This window comes from Aquarana catesbeiana, linkage group LG08, assembly GCF_042186555.1.
Source record: "Aquarana catesbeiana isolate 2022-GZ linkage group LG08, ASM4218655v1, whole genome shotgun sequence".
In the NCBI taxonomy this organism is placed as follows: domain Eukaryota; kingdom Metazoa; phylum Chordata; class Amphibia; order Anura; family Ranidae; genus Aquarana; species Aquarana catesbeiana.
In genome coordinates, this window is record NC_133331.1 from 304,506,091 (window position 1) to 304,519,700 (window position 13,610).

At 46.9% G+C, this 13,610-nt stretch overlaps 1 protein-coding gene across 1 annotated transcript in view; it reads right to left on the bottom strand.

Annotated features, from left to right (window-relative positions):
- Positions 1-13,610, bottom strand: part of LOC141106885 (uncharacterized) — a 152,563-nt gene that overhangs the window by 105,291 nt on the left and 33,662 nt on the right. Inside the window, exons 12-19 of the mRNA XM_073597814.1 lie at positions 11,248-11,326; positions 10,756-10,908; positions 10,546-10,669; positions 9,822-10,429; positions 9,591-9,732; positions 8,593-9,207; positions 7,467-8,003; positions 1,579-2,115 (exon numbers count right to left, since the gene is read on the bottom strand). Coding sequence (XP_073453915.1) covers positions 1,579-2,115; positions 7,467-8,003; positions 8,593-9,207; positions 9,591-9,732; positions 9,822-10,429; positions 10,546-10,669; positions 10,756-10,908; positions 11,248-11,326 — 2,795 coding nt within the window. The remainder of the gene's footprint in view (positions 1-1,578; positions 2,116-7,466; positions 8,004-8,592; positions 9,208-9,590; positions 9,733-9,821; positions 10,430-10,545; positions 10,670-10,755; positions 10,909-11,247; positions 11,327-13,610) is intronic.

Here is a 13,610-nt window from a genome sequence, read left to right on the forward strand (position 1 = left end):
CCTACACAATTGTTCTACAGAACCATCTATGAAATACCACCCAACATCTGTCACCTAGCATGGGATTTCTCACGTGTAATTACATCTGATTTTAGTGTAAAACATTTTGAATGTGAACAAGAAAAATTGCATTCGCTAGTGTTACATTTCTAGTGTCTGAGAAGGTGTCCTTCAAGGGTGAAAGTTTTCCCACATCCTAAATATGAAGAAGTACACTCACCGGCCACTTTATTAGGTTGAGATGTTCAATTGCTTGGTAACACATATTGCTAATCAGCCAATCACATGGCAGCAACTCAATGCATTTAGGCATCTAAACGTGGTGAAGACGACTTGCTGAAGTTCACCGAGCATCAGAATAGGGAAGAAAGGAGTTTTAGGTGACCTTGAACGTGGCATGGTTGTTGGTGCCAGGCGGGCTGGTCTGAGTATTTCAAAAACTGCTGATCTACTGGGATTTTCGGGCACAACCATCTCTCAGGTTTACAGAGAATGGTGCGAAAAAGAGAAAATATCCAGTGACCGGCAGTTGTGTGGAGGAAAATACCTTGTTGATGTCAGAGGAGAATGGAGATGATAGAAAGGCAACGGTAACTCAAATAACCACTCGTTACAACCAAAGTATGCAGAATACCATCTCTGAACGCACAGCACATCGAACCTTGAAGCAGATGGGCTGCAGCAGCAGAAGACCACAACGGGTACTACTCCTGTCAGCCAAGAAACAGGAAACTGAGGCTACAATTCGCACAGGTTCACCACAATTGGACAATAGAAGATTGGAAAAACGTTGCCTGGTCTGATGAGTCTCGATATCAGCTGCGACATTCAGAAGGTAGGGTCAGAATTTGGGCCCCTTAGTACCAATTGAGCATGGTTTAAATGCCACGGCCTACCTGAGTATTTTTGCTGACCATGTCCATCCCTATGACTACAGTGCTACTACTACTATCTTCTGATGGCTCCTTCCAGCAGGATAATGCACCATGTCACAAACCTCAATTCAATCTCACCACCGGTTTCTTGAACATGACAATGAGGTCACTGTATTCCAATGGCCTCCACACTCACCAGATCCAATGGCCTCCACACTCACCAGATCCAATGGCCTCCACACTCACCAGATCCAATGGCCTCCACACTCACCAGATCCAATGGCCTCCACACTCACCAGATCTCAATCCAATAGAGTACCTTTGGGATGTAGTCGAAGGGGAGATTGGCATCATGGATGTGCAGCCCACAAATCTGCAGCAACTGCGTGATGCCATCATGTCACTATGGACCAAAATCTCTGAGGAACGTTTCCAACACCTTTTTGAATCTATGCCACCAAGAAAGAAGGCAAAAGGGGGTCCAACCCGCTACTAGGTGTCCCTAATAAAGTGGGCAGTGAGTGTATGCTCACCCGTGTGACCTCTCTGGTGTATAGGAAGTACTGTTTTCTAATTGAAACATTTCCTGCACTCTAGACAGGAAAAATATCTCTCACCATGTGGCTCTTACTTTTATGTGCAAACAGGTCGTGTCTTCTAGTGAAACATTTCTTACACTCTGAACATGAAAAAGGACGCTCACCGGTGTGTAATCTCTGGTGTCTAAGAAGGTCTCCCCTGTGTTTGAAACATTTCTCGCACTCTGGACACGAATAAGGACGCTCGTCGGTGTGACTTTTCATGTGTCTGAGGAGGTGTCCTTTCCAACTGAAACTCTTCCCGCACTCTGAACACTGATACGGACGCTCCACCGTGTTTGTCGCAAGACACGCCTGTGACGGAAAACCTTCATCGACTTCAGAACACTGGATTATTTTAGGGCCTTTGTGGGAAGAAGTATCTAAGCTATTGGAAGGTGATCCTTGCGGATTAGATGGGTCCAAGGATATGTCTGCAACGTGAAAGCTTGGGTGGCTCTCGCTGGTAACAGTATGCGACTTTTGAAAGGATTCTTCAGGTTGAGAGGGATCTATTGAGCTATCCACGTAGTAAGGTTTGTGGTGCAATGTTTGAGTATCGGTGTTTGCTTCCGGAGAGTATTCCACAACGTCATCGTCTTCTACAGTGTAGTCCAGGGATGCAATCTGATGTCTTTCCGTGGTAGTCGCGTTGTGTCCACCTGTGCACAATCATAACAGCAATATAAAATTAGCAAAAGCATCCAAAAACTGGGGAAAGGAGAATAAAGGGGGATAGCACAAAGGCAGTGACACTTGAAAGAGGCGACAGAACACAAAGTCTCTACTTCAATGGTCTAAATTTACAATTTGGTCTCTTAATAGATGCTGTGAATGTCCGTTGATTCTCTTTCAAGAATTTTTTTTTTTAAAACTTAATCTGAATCTCCCTGAGTGTTACAGTTAGAAATTAAAGCACTTCTGCCTCTATAGTGGCTTACCATATTTTAAACTGCGTTATTTTCCTGTCTGGCGTGGCAGCGAGTGATACAGACATTTTCTTTAACAGTCAGAACCGCAACAGCAGAGGTTATAAAAAGTGCATATTTCCATTAAAACAAGCCATGACGGCTACGGTGTGTGTGTGTGTAAAGGGTTAACTGCGTAGTAAACCTGCGACTTGGTAACCAAAAAAACGCGGTGCCGCTCAAGCCGATGGGTGATCGCTTCTCCGGACCCACTGAATGACAGGGTGCTGGCGTATCTGAGTGCCACACCAGAAGGCTAATTCATATGGTTAGAAAGGTTGCCGCTCTCCCGATCAGCCATCTAAACTAGGGTGAAATGTGGCCTCAGCCTGTGTGTCTCCACCAAAACTACACCCCCTCTTGCGTTTCGCCCCACCCACCTAAGGCTTAGTCATACGGCTGATTGGGAGAGCAGTGATCCTTCTATGTACATGTGTAGTAAACCTGCTACACTGGCGATCACCCTCACTCTGCTTGTAGATGCGGTTACATTCCTGTCTGGACGTGGCAGTGAATCATACACATATTTACTTTAACCACTTCAATACCAGGCACTTAGACACCTTCCCGCCCAGGCCAATTTTCAGCTTTCAGCGCTGTCGCAATTTGAATGACAATTGCGCGGTCATACTACACTGTACCCAAACAAATTTTTTATCATTTTGTTCCCACAAATAGAGCTTTCTTTTGGTGGTATTTGATCACCTCTGCGGTTTTTATTTTTTGCGCAACAAATAAAAAAAGACCGAAAATTTCGAAAAAAAACACGTTTTTCTTTGTTTCTGTTAAAATTTTTTGTAAATAAGTTTTCTTCTTCAATGACGGGCACTGATACGGCTGCACTGACGGGCACTGATACGGCGGCACTGATGGGCACCGATGAGGTGACACCAATGAGGTGGCACTGATGAGGTGGCACTGACGGGCACTGATGATGGGCACTGATAGGCGGCACTGATGGGCTCTCATAGGTGGCACCGATGGGCACTCATAGGCGGCACTGATGGGCACTCATAGGTGGCATTGATTAGTACATATGGGTGGCACTGATGGTACTTATGGGTGGCACTGATGGGCACTGACAGGTGGCACCGATGGGCAATGACAGGTGGCACTGATGACACTGATTAGTGGCACTGATAAAACATATTGGTGGCATTGCTGGGCAGAACTGAAACATAATGGTGCCAATCAGTGCCCATTTGTGGGCACTGATTGGGCACATGTGGATGGCCATGGGGTACATACCTGGCCATCCACATGTTGCCCCTTCCCTGGTGGTCCTAGTGGCGATCTGAGGGGGGGGCTGCGCTGATAAACAATCAGCGCAGACCCCCCCTGTCAGGAGAGCCGCCTGATCGGCTCTTCTCTACTCGCGTCTGTAAGACGCGAGTGAGGAAAAGCCGATCAACAGCTCTTCCTATTGACATCGTGATCAGCCGTGATTGGACACGGCTGATCACGTGGTAAAGAGCTTCCGCCGGAGGCTCTTTACCAAGATCGGTGGAGCGGTGTGTCAGGCTGACACACCGCTCCGCCGATCACCGCGATGCGCGCCCCCGCGGCGGCATGTTATCCTGCTGGACGTCATATGACGCCCAGTCAGGATAACTGAACCACCGCCCGGCCATCATCTGCTATTGGCCGGGCGGGAAGTGTTTAAAGGCCAGAATTGCAAAAGCAGAGGCTATGAACAGTCCACGTTTCCATTAATACAAGTGATGGAGGCTACAGTGTGTGTGTGTGTGTGTAAAGGGTCAACTGCGTAGTAAACCTGCGACCCACTGAAGAACAGGGTGCCTGCATAGCCGAGTGCCACACCAGAAGGCTAATTCATATAATTCCATGGTTCTCAACTCCTGTCCTCAGGACCCACTAACAGGCCAGGTTTGCAAGATAACTGAAATACATCACAGGAGATATAATTTGCTGCTCAGTGATTGCAGTATTCTAGTCTGCATCTCCCCCAAGGTAATACATAAAACCTGGCCTGTTAGTGGGCCCTGAGGACAGAAGTTGAGAACCACTGATATAATTAGAAAGATTGCCGCTCTTTCGATCAGCCATGTAAACAAGGGTGAAAGGCAGCCTCAGCCTGCGTGTCTCCTCCAAAACCACACCCCCCTGTTGTGTTTCACCCCTTCCACCAGGGGCTTAGTCATAGGGCCAATTGGGAGAGCAGCGGTCCGTCTATCTACATGCGCAGTAAACCTGCTACACTGGTGATCACCCTCAATCTGCTTGTAAATGCTGTCACATTCCTGTCTAGGCGTGGCAGTGAGTGATACAGACATTTTCTTTAAAGGTGAGAATTGCAAAAGCAGAGGCTATGAATGGTGCATGATTCCATTAATCCATTAACCAATTATGGTGTGTGTAAAGGGTTAGATGCGTAGAAAACCTGCTCCATTCACGATCATTCTCAGTCTGCTGGTCACTGGCGGCCCCGTCCATACGGGGTGCCGCCCCCCCCCCCAATCCATGCGTCCAACCCCTAATCTACATGCAAGGCGCTGGACGCATGGATTCCAATGGGGTTTTTCTTTCTTTTACGAAGCATGTGATTGGTTTTCAAAAAGGGTGGGCTTGGGGTGCACCGACCGGGGAAGGTGATGGGTGGTTTGTTTTCCGCCCCCCCCCCCCAAAATGGAGCACAGCGGCTGGTGCTTGGATTGTTGTCCCAAAGTCATAAAATCACTACATGGGATGGAATTTGGGAGTGCTAACGTCACAGACTTAAAATAGGGTATAAATCCTCTGATCCCTATCAAGTTCTACCGTGCCCTCAAACATTTCCCACACCTCTTATATTATAATATCATTCAGGAGCGGCACTTTTCCCCTCCCTAAGCTACAAAGGGTAATAATAAAAAAACAACAGGGTGTTGTTTGTTTGCCTTTTGTCGCTTTCTCACTCGGTAGATAGGAGATTCTCTGTATAGCTAGCCCCACTCTTTTTTCAGTGTGTCTTTAATTTATGTTCTGAGCACATGTAATTACTGGAACTAGACAAACTATAATTTTTTTCACCTATTTGATGTTCATCTGTGAAGATCTGCACAAGTTTTCGATTAAAGCTTTCTTTGATCTGCAAGATTTCACTTGTATTGAATCACTGTCTGCCAGCGTTGCTGAGATTGTAAGTTATAGCTATCTCACCACAACTGGATCAGTTATAGAGACCACACTTGCAATGTTTAGCTTGGGGAAGCAGAACTCAGGGACCTGACCCCATCCAAAGTAGTTTGGATGTTGTCTGGGACAGGACATACAGTAATACCTCAGTTTGCAATTAACGCGGTATACAAGCATTTTGAAAGACGAGCAATATTTAATTTCACTTGATACACAAGAAGTACAATCCATGTAGTAAAGTCTCTGGTGTATGCAGTACTGTATGTGGCCAGAGGTCCAGGGGGTGCTTGTGGCTCCCAGCGCTTCTTGGTGAACTCTGAGACACTCCCAGCTGGGTGGGGTGGGCATAACGTGTGTCAGAGCACCCGGAAGTGTCAACAGTTTCTGAATGTCTCAGAGTTCTCCAGGAAGCGCTGGGAGCCACCAGCGCCCCCACACCTCTGGTCACATACAGTACTGCATACACCAGCTCCCCTGCACCTCTGGCCACATACAGCACTGCAAACACCAGCGCCCCCACACCTCTGGCCACATACAGTACTGCATACACCAGCTCCCCTGCACCTCTGGTCACATACAGTACTGCATACACCAGCTCCCCTGCACCTCTGGCCACATACAGCACAGCAAACACCAGTGCCCCTGCACCTCTGGCCACATACGGTACTGCATACACCAGCGCCCCCGCACCTCTGGCCACATACAGTACTGCATACACCAGCTCCCCTGCACCTCTGGCCACATACAGCACTGCAAACACCAGTGCCCCTGCACCTCTGGCCACATACAGTACTGCATACATCAGCGCCCCCGCACCTCTGGCCACATACAGTACTGCATACACCAGCCCACCCGCACCTCTGGCCACATACAGTACTGCATATACCAGCGCCCCCGCACCTCTGGCCACATACAGCACTGCATACACCAGCGCCCCACACCTCTGGCCAAATACAGTACTGCAAACACCAGTGCCTCTGTACTTCTGGCCACATACGGTACTGCATACACCAGCGCCCCCGCACCTCTGGCCAGGCCACATACAGTACTGCATACACCAGCTCCCCTGCACCTCTGGCCACATACAGCACTGCAAACACCAGTGCCCCTGCACCTCTGGCCACATACAGTACTGCATACACCAGCTCCCCTGCACCTCTGGCCACATACAGCACTGCAAACACCAGTGCCACTGCACCTCTGGCCACATACGGTACTGCATACACCAGCTCCCCCGCACCTCTGGCTACATACAGTACTGTATACACCAGCACCCCCGCACCTCTGGCCACATACAGTACTGCATACACCAACGCCCCCGCACCTCTGGCTACATACAGTACTGCATACACCAGCACCCCCGCACCTCTGGCCACATACAGTTCTGTATACACCAGCGCCCCCCGCACCTCTGGCCACACACAGTACTGCATACACCAGCACCCCCGCACCTCTGGCCACATACAGTACTGAATACACCAGCGCCCCTCCCGCCTCTGGCCAAATACAGTGCTGCATACACCAGCCCACCCGCACCTCTGGCCACATACAGTACTGCGTATGCCAGCGCCCCTGCACCTCTGGCCACATACAGTTCTGTATACACCAGCGCCCCCCGCACCTCTGGCCACATACAGTACTGCATACACCAGCAGTGGTTGTGGAACGAATCATCTGAGTTTCCATTATTTCTTATGGGGAAACTCGCTTTGATATACGAGTGCTTTGGATTACAAGCATGCAAGGTGTTACTGTATACAAAATCTTTCTACTAATAGAACAGTCTATAAAATATCACTATACAGTACATCTCTCACTGGCTATGGGATTAGGTCTGATTTTAGCATAAAACATTTTCCACACTCTGAACAGGAAAAAAAAAAAAAAAAAAAAAAAAAAAAACTGCTCACCGGTGTGTAATCTCTGGTGTCTAAGAAGGTCTCCTCTGTGTTTGAAACATTTCCCGCACTGTACACAGGAATAAGGACGCTCGTCGGTGTGACACTTCATGTGCCTGAGGAGGTGTCCTTTCCAGTTGAAACCTTTCCCGCACTCTGAACACTGATATGGAAGCTCCACCGGGTTGGTCCTTGGATCCTCAGTAACAGACGCCTGGGATGTAAAACCTTCATTGACTTGGGAACACAGGATGACGTCGTCATCGTCTTGGTGTAAGGAAGTATCTAAATTACTGGAAGAGGACGTCTGGGGAATGGATGGATCCAGGGAGGTCTCCGCAACGTGAAGTCCTGGGTGGACTTCATTGGGAAGAGCATGCGAGTTATAAAAAGAATCTTCAGGTTTAGAGGAATCCGTCGATCGATCCACATAGTAAGGGCTGTGATGTAGAATTTCAGTGTCGGGGTTTGCTTCTGGAGAACAATCTGCAATGTCAATGACTTCTATATTATAGTCCAGAGATAACCTCTCCATGGTGGGATGTCCACCTGTCAGGAAAGACTGTATGTCATTAAAACTAACAAAAAACATTTTGTGCGGTCAACAGTTGTCTATAATAGTCTATAACACTGAAGGCCAACCTCGGCCCCCCCAGATGTTTTGGAACTACATTTCCCATGATGCTCAACTACACTGCAGAGTGCAAGAGAATCGTGGGAAATGTAGTTCCAAAACATCTGTGGGTGCCAAGGTCCATCACCACTGGTCTATAAAATACCACCATTCATCTATCCCATCCGTGGGCATTGTATTTCTCATACATAATTAGGTCTGATGTAAAACATTTCCCGCACTCCGAAGAGGAAAAAGGGTGTTTTCCAGTGGGAAGTTTCTGGTGTTGGAGAAGATGTCCTTTTCAAACATGGAAAAAGACAATTCTCCCGTGTGAGTTTTATGGTGTATACTGACTTCTGAGTGAAACCTTTCCCACACTTTGAAGAGGAAAAATGGCGCTCACCAGTCTGAAGTTTCTGGTGTCGGGAAAGGTGTCCTTTCAGACATGAAAAAGGGCATTCTCACATGCGATTTTCTGATTAAAGCATTTCTCACACTCTAAACAAGACAAACAACTCTTACCTGTGTGACTTTTCAGATGTGTAGTAAGGTCGTGTCTCCGTGTAAAACATTTCCCACACTCCGGACATGAAAAAGGACGCTCACCGGTGTGACATCGCTGGTGTCTAAGAAGGTCGGCTCTGTGTTTGAAACATTTCTCGCACTCTGGACACGAATAAGGACGCTCATCGGTGTGGCATTTCATGTGCCTGAGGAGGTGTCCTTTCCAGTTGAAACCTTTCCCGCACTCTGAACACTGATATGGACGCTCCCCTACGTTCGTCCTTTCAGCGAGAGATGACTGGGATGTAAAACCTTCATTGACTTCAGACCACGGGATTAATTTATCGTCTTTGTGTGAAATATCTAAATGACTGGAAGATGACCTCCATGGATCCAAGGATCTGTCGTCAACATGAAGTCCTGGGTGGATCTCATTGGGAAGAGTAAGTGACTCGTCAAAAGAATCTTCGGGTTTTGAGGAATCCATTGATCGATCCACATAGTAAGGTCTGTGGTGTATTTTTTGAGGATCGTGGATCGCTTCTGAAGGATATTCTACAGTGTCAACGTCTTCTGCATTATAGTCCAGAGATAAAGTCTGAGGTCTCTCCGAGGTAGTCACATTGTGTCCACCTGTTGGAAAAAAAAGTAGGAGAAGGCAAGCCGTTAAGGCGAGAAGAACGATGGAAATCAGTCTGGGCACTAAGGGAGCCTAGTGGCATTTACAATCTAAAGTTCTCAAAGTAGAAGAAAAGTCTTTATTGCGTAAACGTGAAGTAATCCATTGACTAAGTTGGGTGTATCTAAATAGTTCAGAGGAGGGGGCTTTGAACCTTTCTCTGAGAGACAGCCATAAGAGAACGGAGCTCCTTTCCGGGAGTAGGAAGGCTGAAGTGAAACCATGCAAGGTCCACTCCTCCACTTTTTTTTTTTTCTTAATCAAATGTTCATATATTTGGCATTGCTGAAATAAAATCTAAAAGAAAAACCATTCTGCTTGAGTTTTTACTACTTACCTGTGCCAACATCGAGAGAAGATCCCTCCTCTTTAACTGCCACCACCATTCCAAATTCCTCTGTAGACCGAGGATCACCTCTCACAGATCCTGCACCTTCTTCCGCTTTAACCTCAACTTTTACGTTCGTCAGTTTTTCCCCCTAAAAACATAGAATGATAGAAATAACATCTTGAAAACAGGAGAACTAACAACCCCGGAATACATTCAAAGGGTTGAGGTTTTATCTACCTGATCATGGTGAGGGACGCTGTGATTCTCCTGTGTGGAATCCCGGGAATATCGAGGACAGGGACATCTCTCTGGTGGGTTCCCATTAATGGCTCTATCTACCTGATGATGGTGAGGGATGGCGAGATCTTCCTGTGTGGAATCCCAGGAATATCGAGGACCAGGACATGTTTCTGGTGGATTCACTTTACTGGATCCATCTACCTGATGATGGTAAGGGATGGTGTGATCCTCCTGTTTGGAATCCTGGGAATATCGAGGGCGAGGACATCTTTCTGGTAGGTTTCCGTTACTGGATCCATCTACCTGATGATGGTGAGGGATTGTGTGACCTTCCTGTGTGGAATCCCGGGAATACAGAGGACGAGAACATCTCTCTGGTAGGTTCTCATTACTGGATCCATCTACCTGATCATGGTGAACGATCTTGTGGTCCTCCTTTGTCGAATCATTGGAATATCGAGGACAGGGACATCTCTCTGGTGGGTTCACATTACTTGACCCATCTACATGATGATGGTGAGGGATGGTGTGATCTTCCTGTGTGGAATCCCAGGAATACAGAGGAAGGGGACATCTCTCTGGTGGGTTTCCATTAATGGATCCATCTGTAGGAAACACACACACTGACTGAATACATTGTTTCTATGTGTTTATCAGATGATGGGGGATCTAGGTGGACCCTCCGTACTGCTCTCTCCTTTACAATAAAGTCTCCTCTTACCCGGTGATGTGAGGGGCGGCTGATTGTCCATCATGACGTCCTTGTAGAGATCCTTGTGTCCTTCTAAATACTCCCACTCCTCCATGGAGAAATAGACAGTGACATCCTGACACCTTATAGGAACCTGACACACACAATGATACAGTCACCACCCAGACACATCCCTTGTCTGTTACTGGATAATGTCCCAGAATTCCCACCACCACTCACCTCTCCTGTCAGCAGCTCAATGATCTTGTTGGTGACTTCTAGGATCTTCTTCTTCTTGCTCTCAGGGTTCAGAATGGGAGGTGGAGAGGACTCATGAACCCAACTACTGGGAGTCAATTTATCCTTGGATGTCTTTTTCACAACTTCGTAATCCTATTAAAAACATTCACACCTATCAGTATCTACAGAATCCTCCTCACCTCTCCAGTCAGGTCTGTGTTTTATTAATAGAGATAAGAGTGATGTCATGTGACCTCCCAGAATCCTCCTCACCTCTCCGGTCAGGTCTGTGTTTTATTAATAGAGATAAGAGTGATGTCATGTGACCTCCCAGAATCCTCCTCACCTCTCCGGTCAGGTCTGGGTTTTATTAATAGAGATAAGAGTGATGTCATGTGACCTCCCAGAATCCTCCTCACCTCTCCGGTCAGGTCTGTGTTTTATTAATAGAGATAAGAGTGATGTCATGTGACCTCCCAGAATCCTCCTCACCTCTCCAGTCAGCAGGTAGATGATCTCCAGGGTGAAGCCCAAGATCCTCTCAGTCATGTGACTCTGGTCCTTGTCCATTCTGATTCATGTGACCTGTACAGGACGTTCCTCTCTATGAATAAATAATATTGATATGTTAGTTTTCAACACCAGGTGGGTATGTCATGCAGAGTGTAAGCTCCTCTGGTACAGAGACTGATGTGACTGGTTCAGTGATCTCTGTACAGCACTGCGGTATATGTCAGAGCTATATAAATGTATAATAATAATAGTGTGTGACTGTGGGGGAGGGGACTGCAGAGTGTAAGCTCCTCTGATACAGAGACTAATGTGACTGGCTCAGTGTTTTCTGTACATCACTATGGTATATGTCAGATATAATTTATACATCATTATGTGTTTATGAGCATCTGCTGGAGATAAAAGACATCACAGTGACTATGGAGGAAGAGGACGGAACATGACGGGGTGTTACTGGGTGTAAATAGAAAATAAGATCTTATTACCTCCTCTGCTGCCAGTTCCAGCAATGTCTCCTCTCTACTTCCTCCAGGCTCACCTCTGACCCGGAACTTCCTGTTGACATCCCTACATCACTTCCTGTCCATGCATGTGCTCGGTACAAGTGTGGTCACCACCTTGTGGAGAATAGAGGAACTTCAGCCTTCTTTCCGTCCACGGCCCTTCAGCTGTTGCGGAACTACACGTCCCTTACGTTTGACTCAAACATCAGGACCATCCCTACCCTAACAAATATGTAATCCTGAAGTGTCCTTTGGAGGTACCTGCTGCTACAATATTACCTTGTGGATACCATAGTGCCCTTTCCTGGTGTGCCTTTAGAGCCCTCCTTAACTGTTGGGAAATGTTCCTTTTTTCCCTTCATGAGTTTGTGGGTTGTTCAGTGAACACCCTCCTAATCTAGTCTCCCCTTCTCTTAGGGACTCCTGGTACTATTCAGGTCCCCCCTCTATTTCTGGAGGTCTGGTCTTGGGGTTAGACATTACAAAGGTTGCTATGGACCATAATGTCCACAGCATGACCCATCACTTATGTGTATGTCCCCATACCTAGGGCCTATATCTGGTTCCCCAACACATATGGTCCCCAATTCCCTCTGTGAGTTCACTACCTGACCTGAACTCTGGAGGACATCATCTAGATTCTGCTGAACCTTCACTGCTGGGAAGCCTGGCCCTTATGCTTGAGGAAATTGAGAGTACTACTTCTGATTGGCTTGTCAGCCTTAGAGAGAGGGCTTTGATATCTGGCTCTCCTCAACCAGGAGGAAATCATCACTGCAGGGCTCTGTGCTCTCCTGGATTGTCAGCAGGCAGTACACACTGGGATCCTGCTGATATTACCCTCTGTTGGAGACAGAGAATGCCCAAAGGCCTTAGTAGGACCTGCTCACCTGAAACTAGGCTCTCGTTCCATGGCTGATCTGCAGCCTCGTGAAGTTACTTCAGATATTTTCCTTGGTTCTGTTCAGGTAAATATTAGCAGTGTAGTTTAGGTTCTTACCTATCGCCCCATGACTATGGATACATCACTGGTCCAGGGAAGGTCAGGAGATTCTTAGAATCATGTTCTGTGCTCAAAGGTAGGCAGATCTGCAGAGTTCTTTTCTTAGGCTCCAGAGACATCCCCTGGTGGATGGTCCTATCATCCTCATGTACTCCTGGTTTTCTTGCACCATTCTGTGTTTGTGCTATACTATTCATCCCTGCTTACCCATGTAGGGGTATCTCTTGGGTATCCTACCTCAATTTTCAGTCAAGGTTAACAGCCTTAGGCGTTTGTTTGGCATCAGGGATAATTTTGCTCTCATTTGGAAAATTATGCTGTGAGCTTTCTCACCTTTTCGGATACCTATGAGAGCAACCTTATTCTTATCATGAAATGTTTCTTCCCTAAATCCTATGGGTTTGGAGTCTTAAGCTGGCCATAGATGGATTGAAATTTGGCCAGATCAGCAAGGAGGGAGTAAATTTTGATCTATATATGACTGTTCCCACTCAATAGAAGTTGATTCAATAGTGGTGAATGTACTGTCAAATCAGGTCTGCCTGTCAGTTTTTCAGGCAGCATAATCAGACCCTTCGTGTGATAGGGGCCAAATTTCAGCCAAACGCCTGATCAAAAAAAAAAAAAAAAAAGAGCCATTTTGATCAGCGAAAAAAGCTTGGGTCTTCTCATCTTGACTGTTTTCTCACTTGAACCTGGTTTTTGTGGGTCTGTCAATGGTTGCTGCCCACCTATCGGTTGAACTGCTTTTGGACTGTTTCTGAATTCCTCAATGGGCGAAAAAGAAAATAAGATTTTTAGTACCTGCTGTCAAAACTTTTTCCATTGAGGGACAC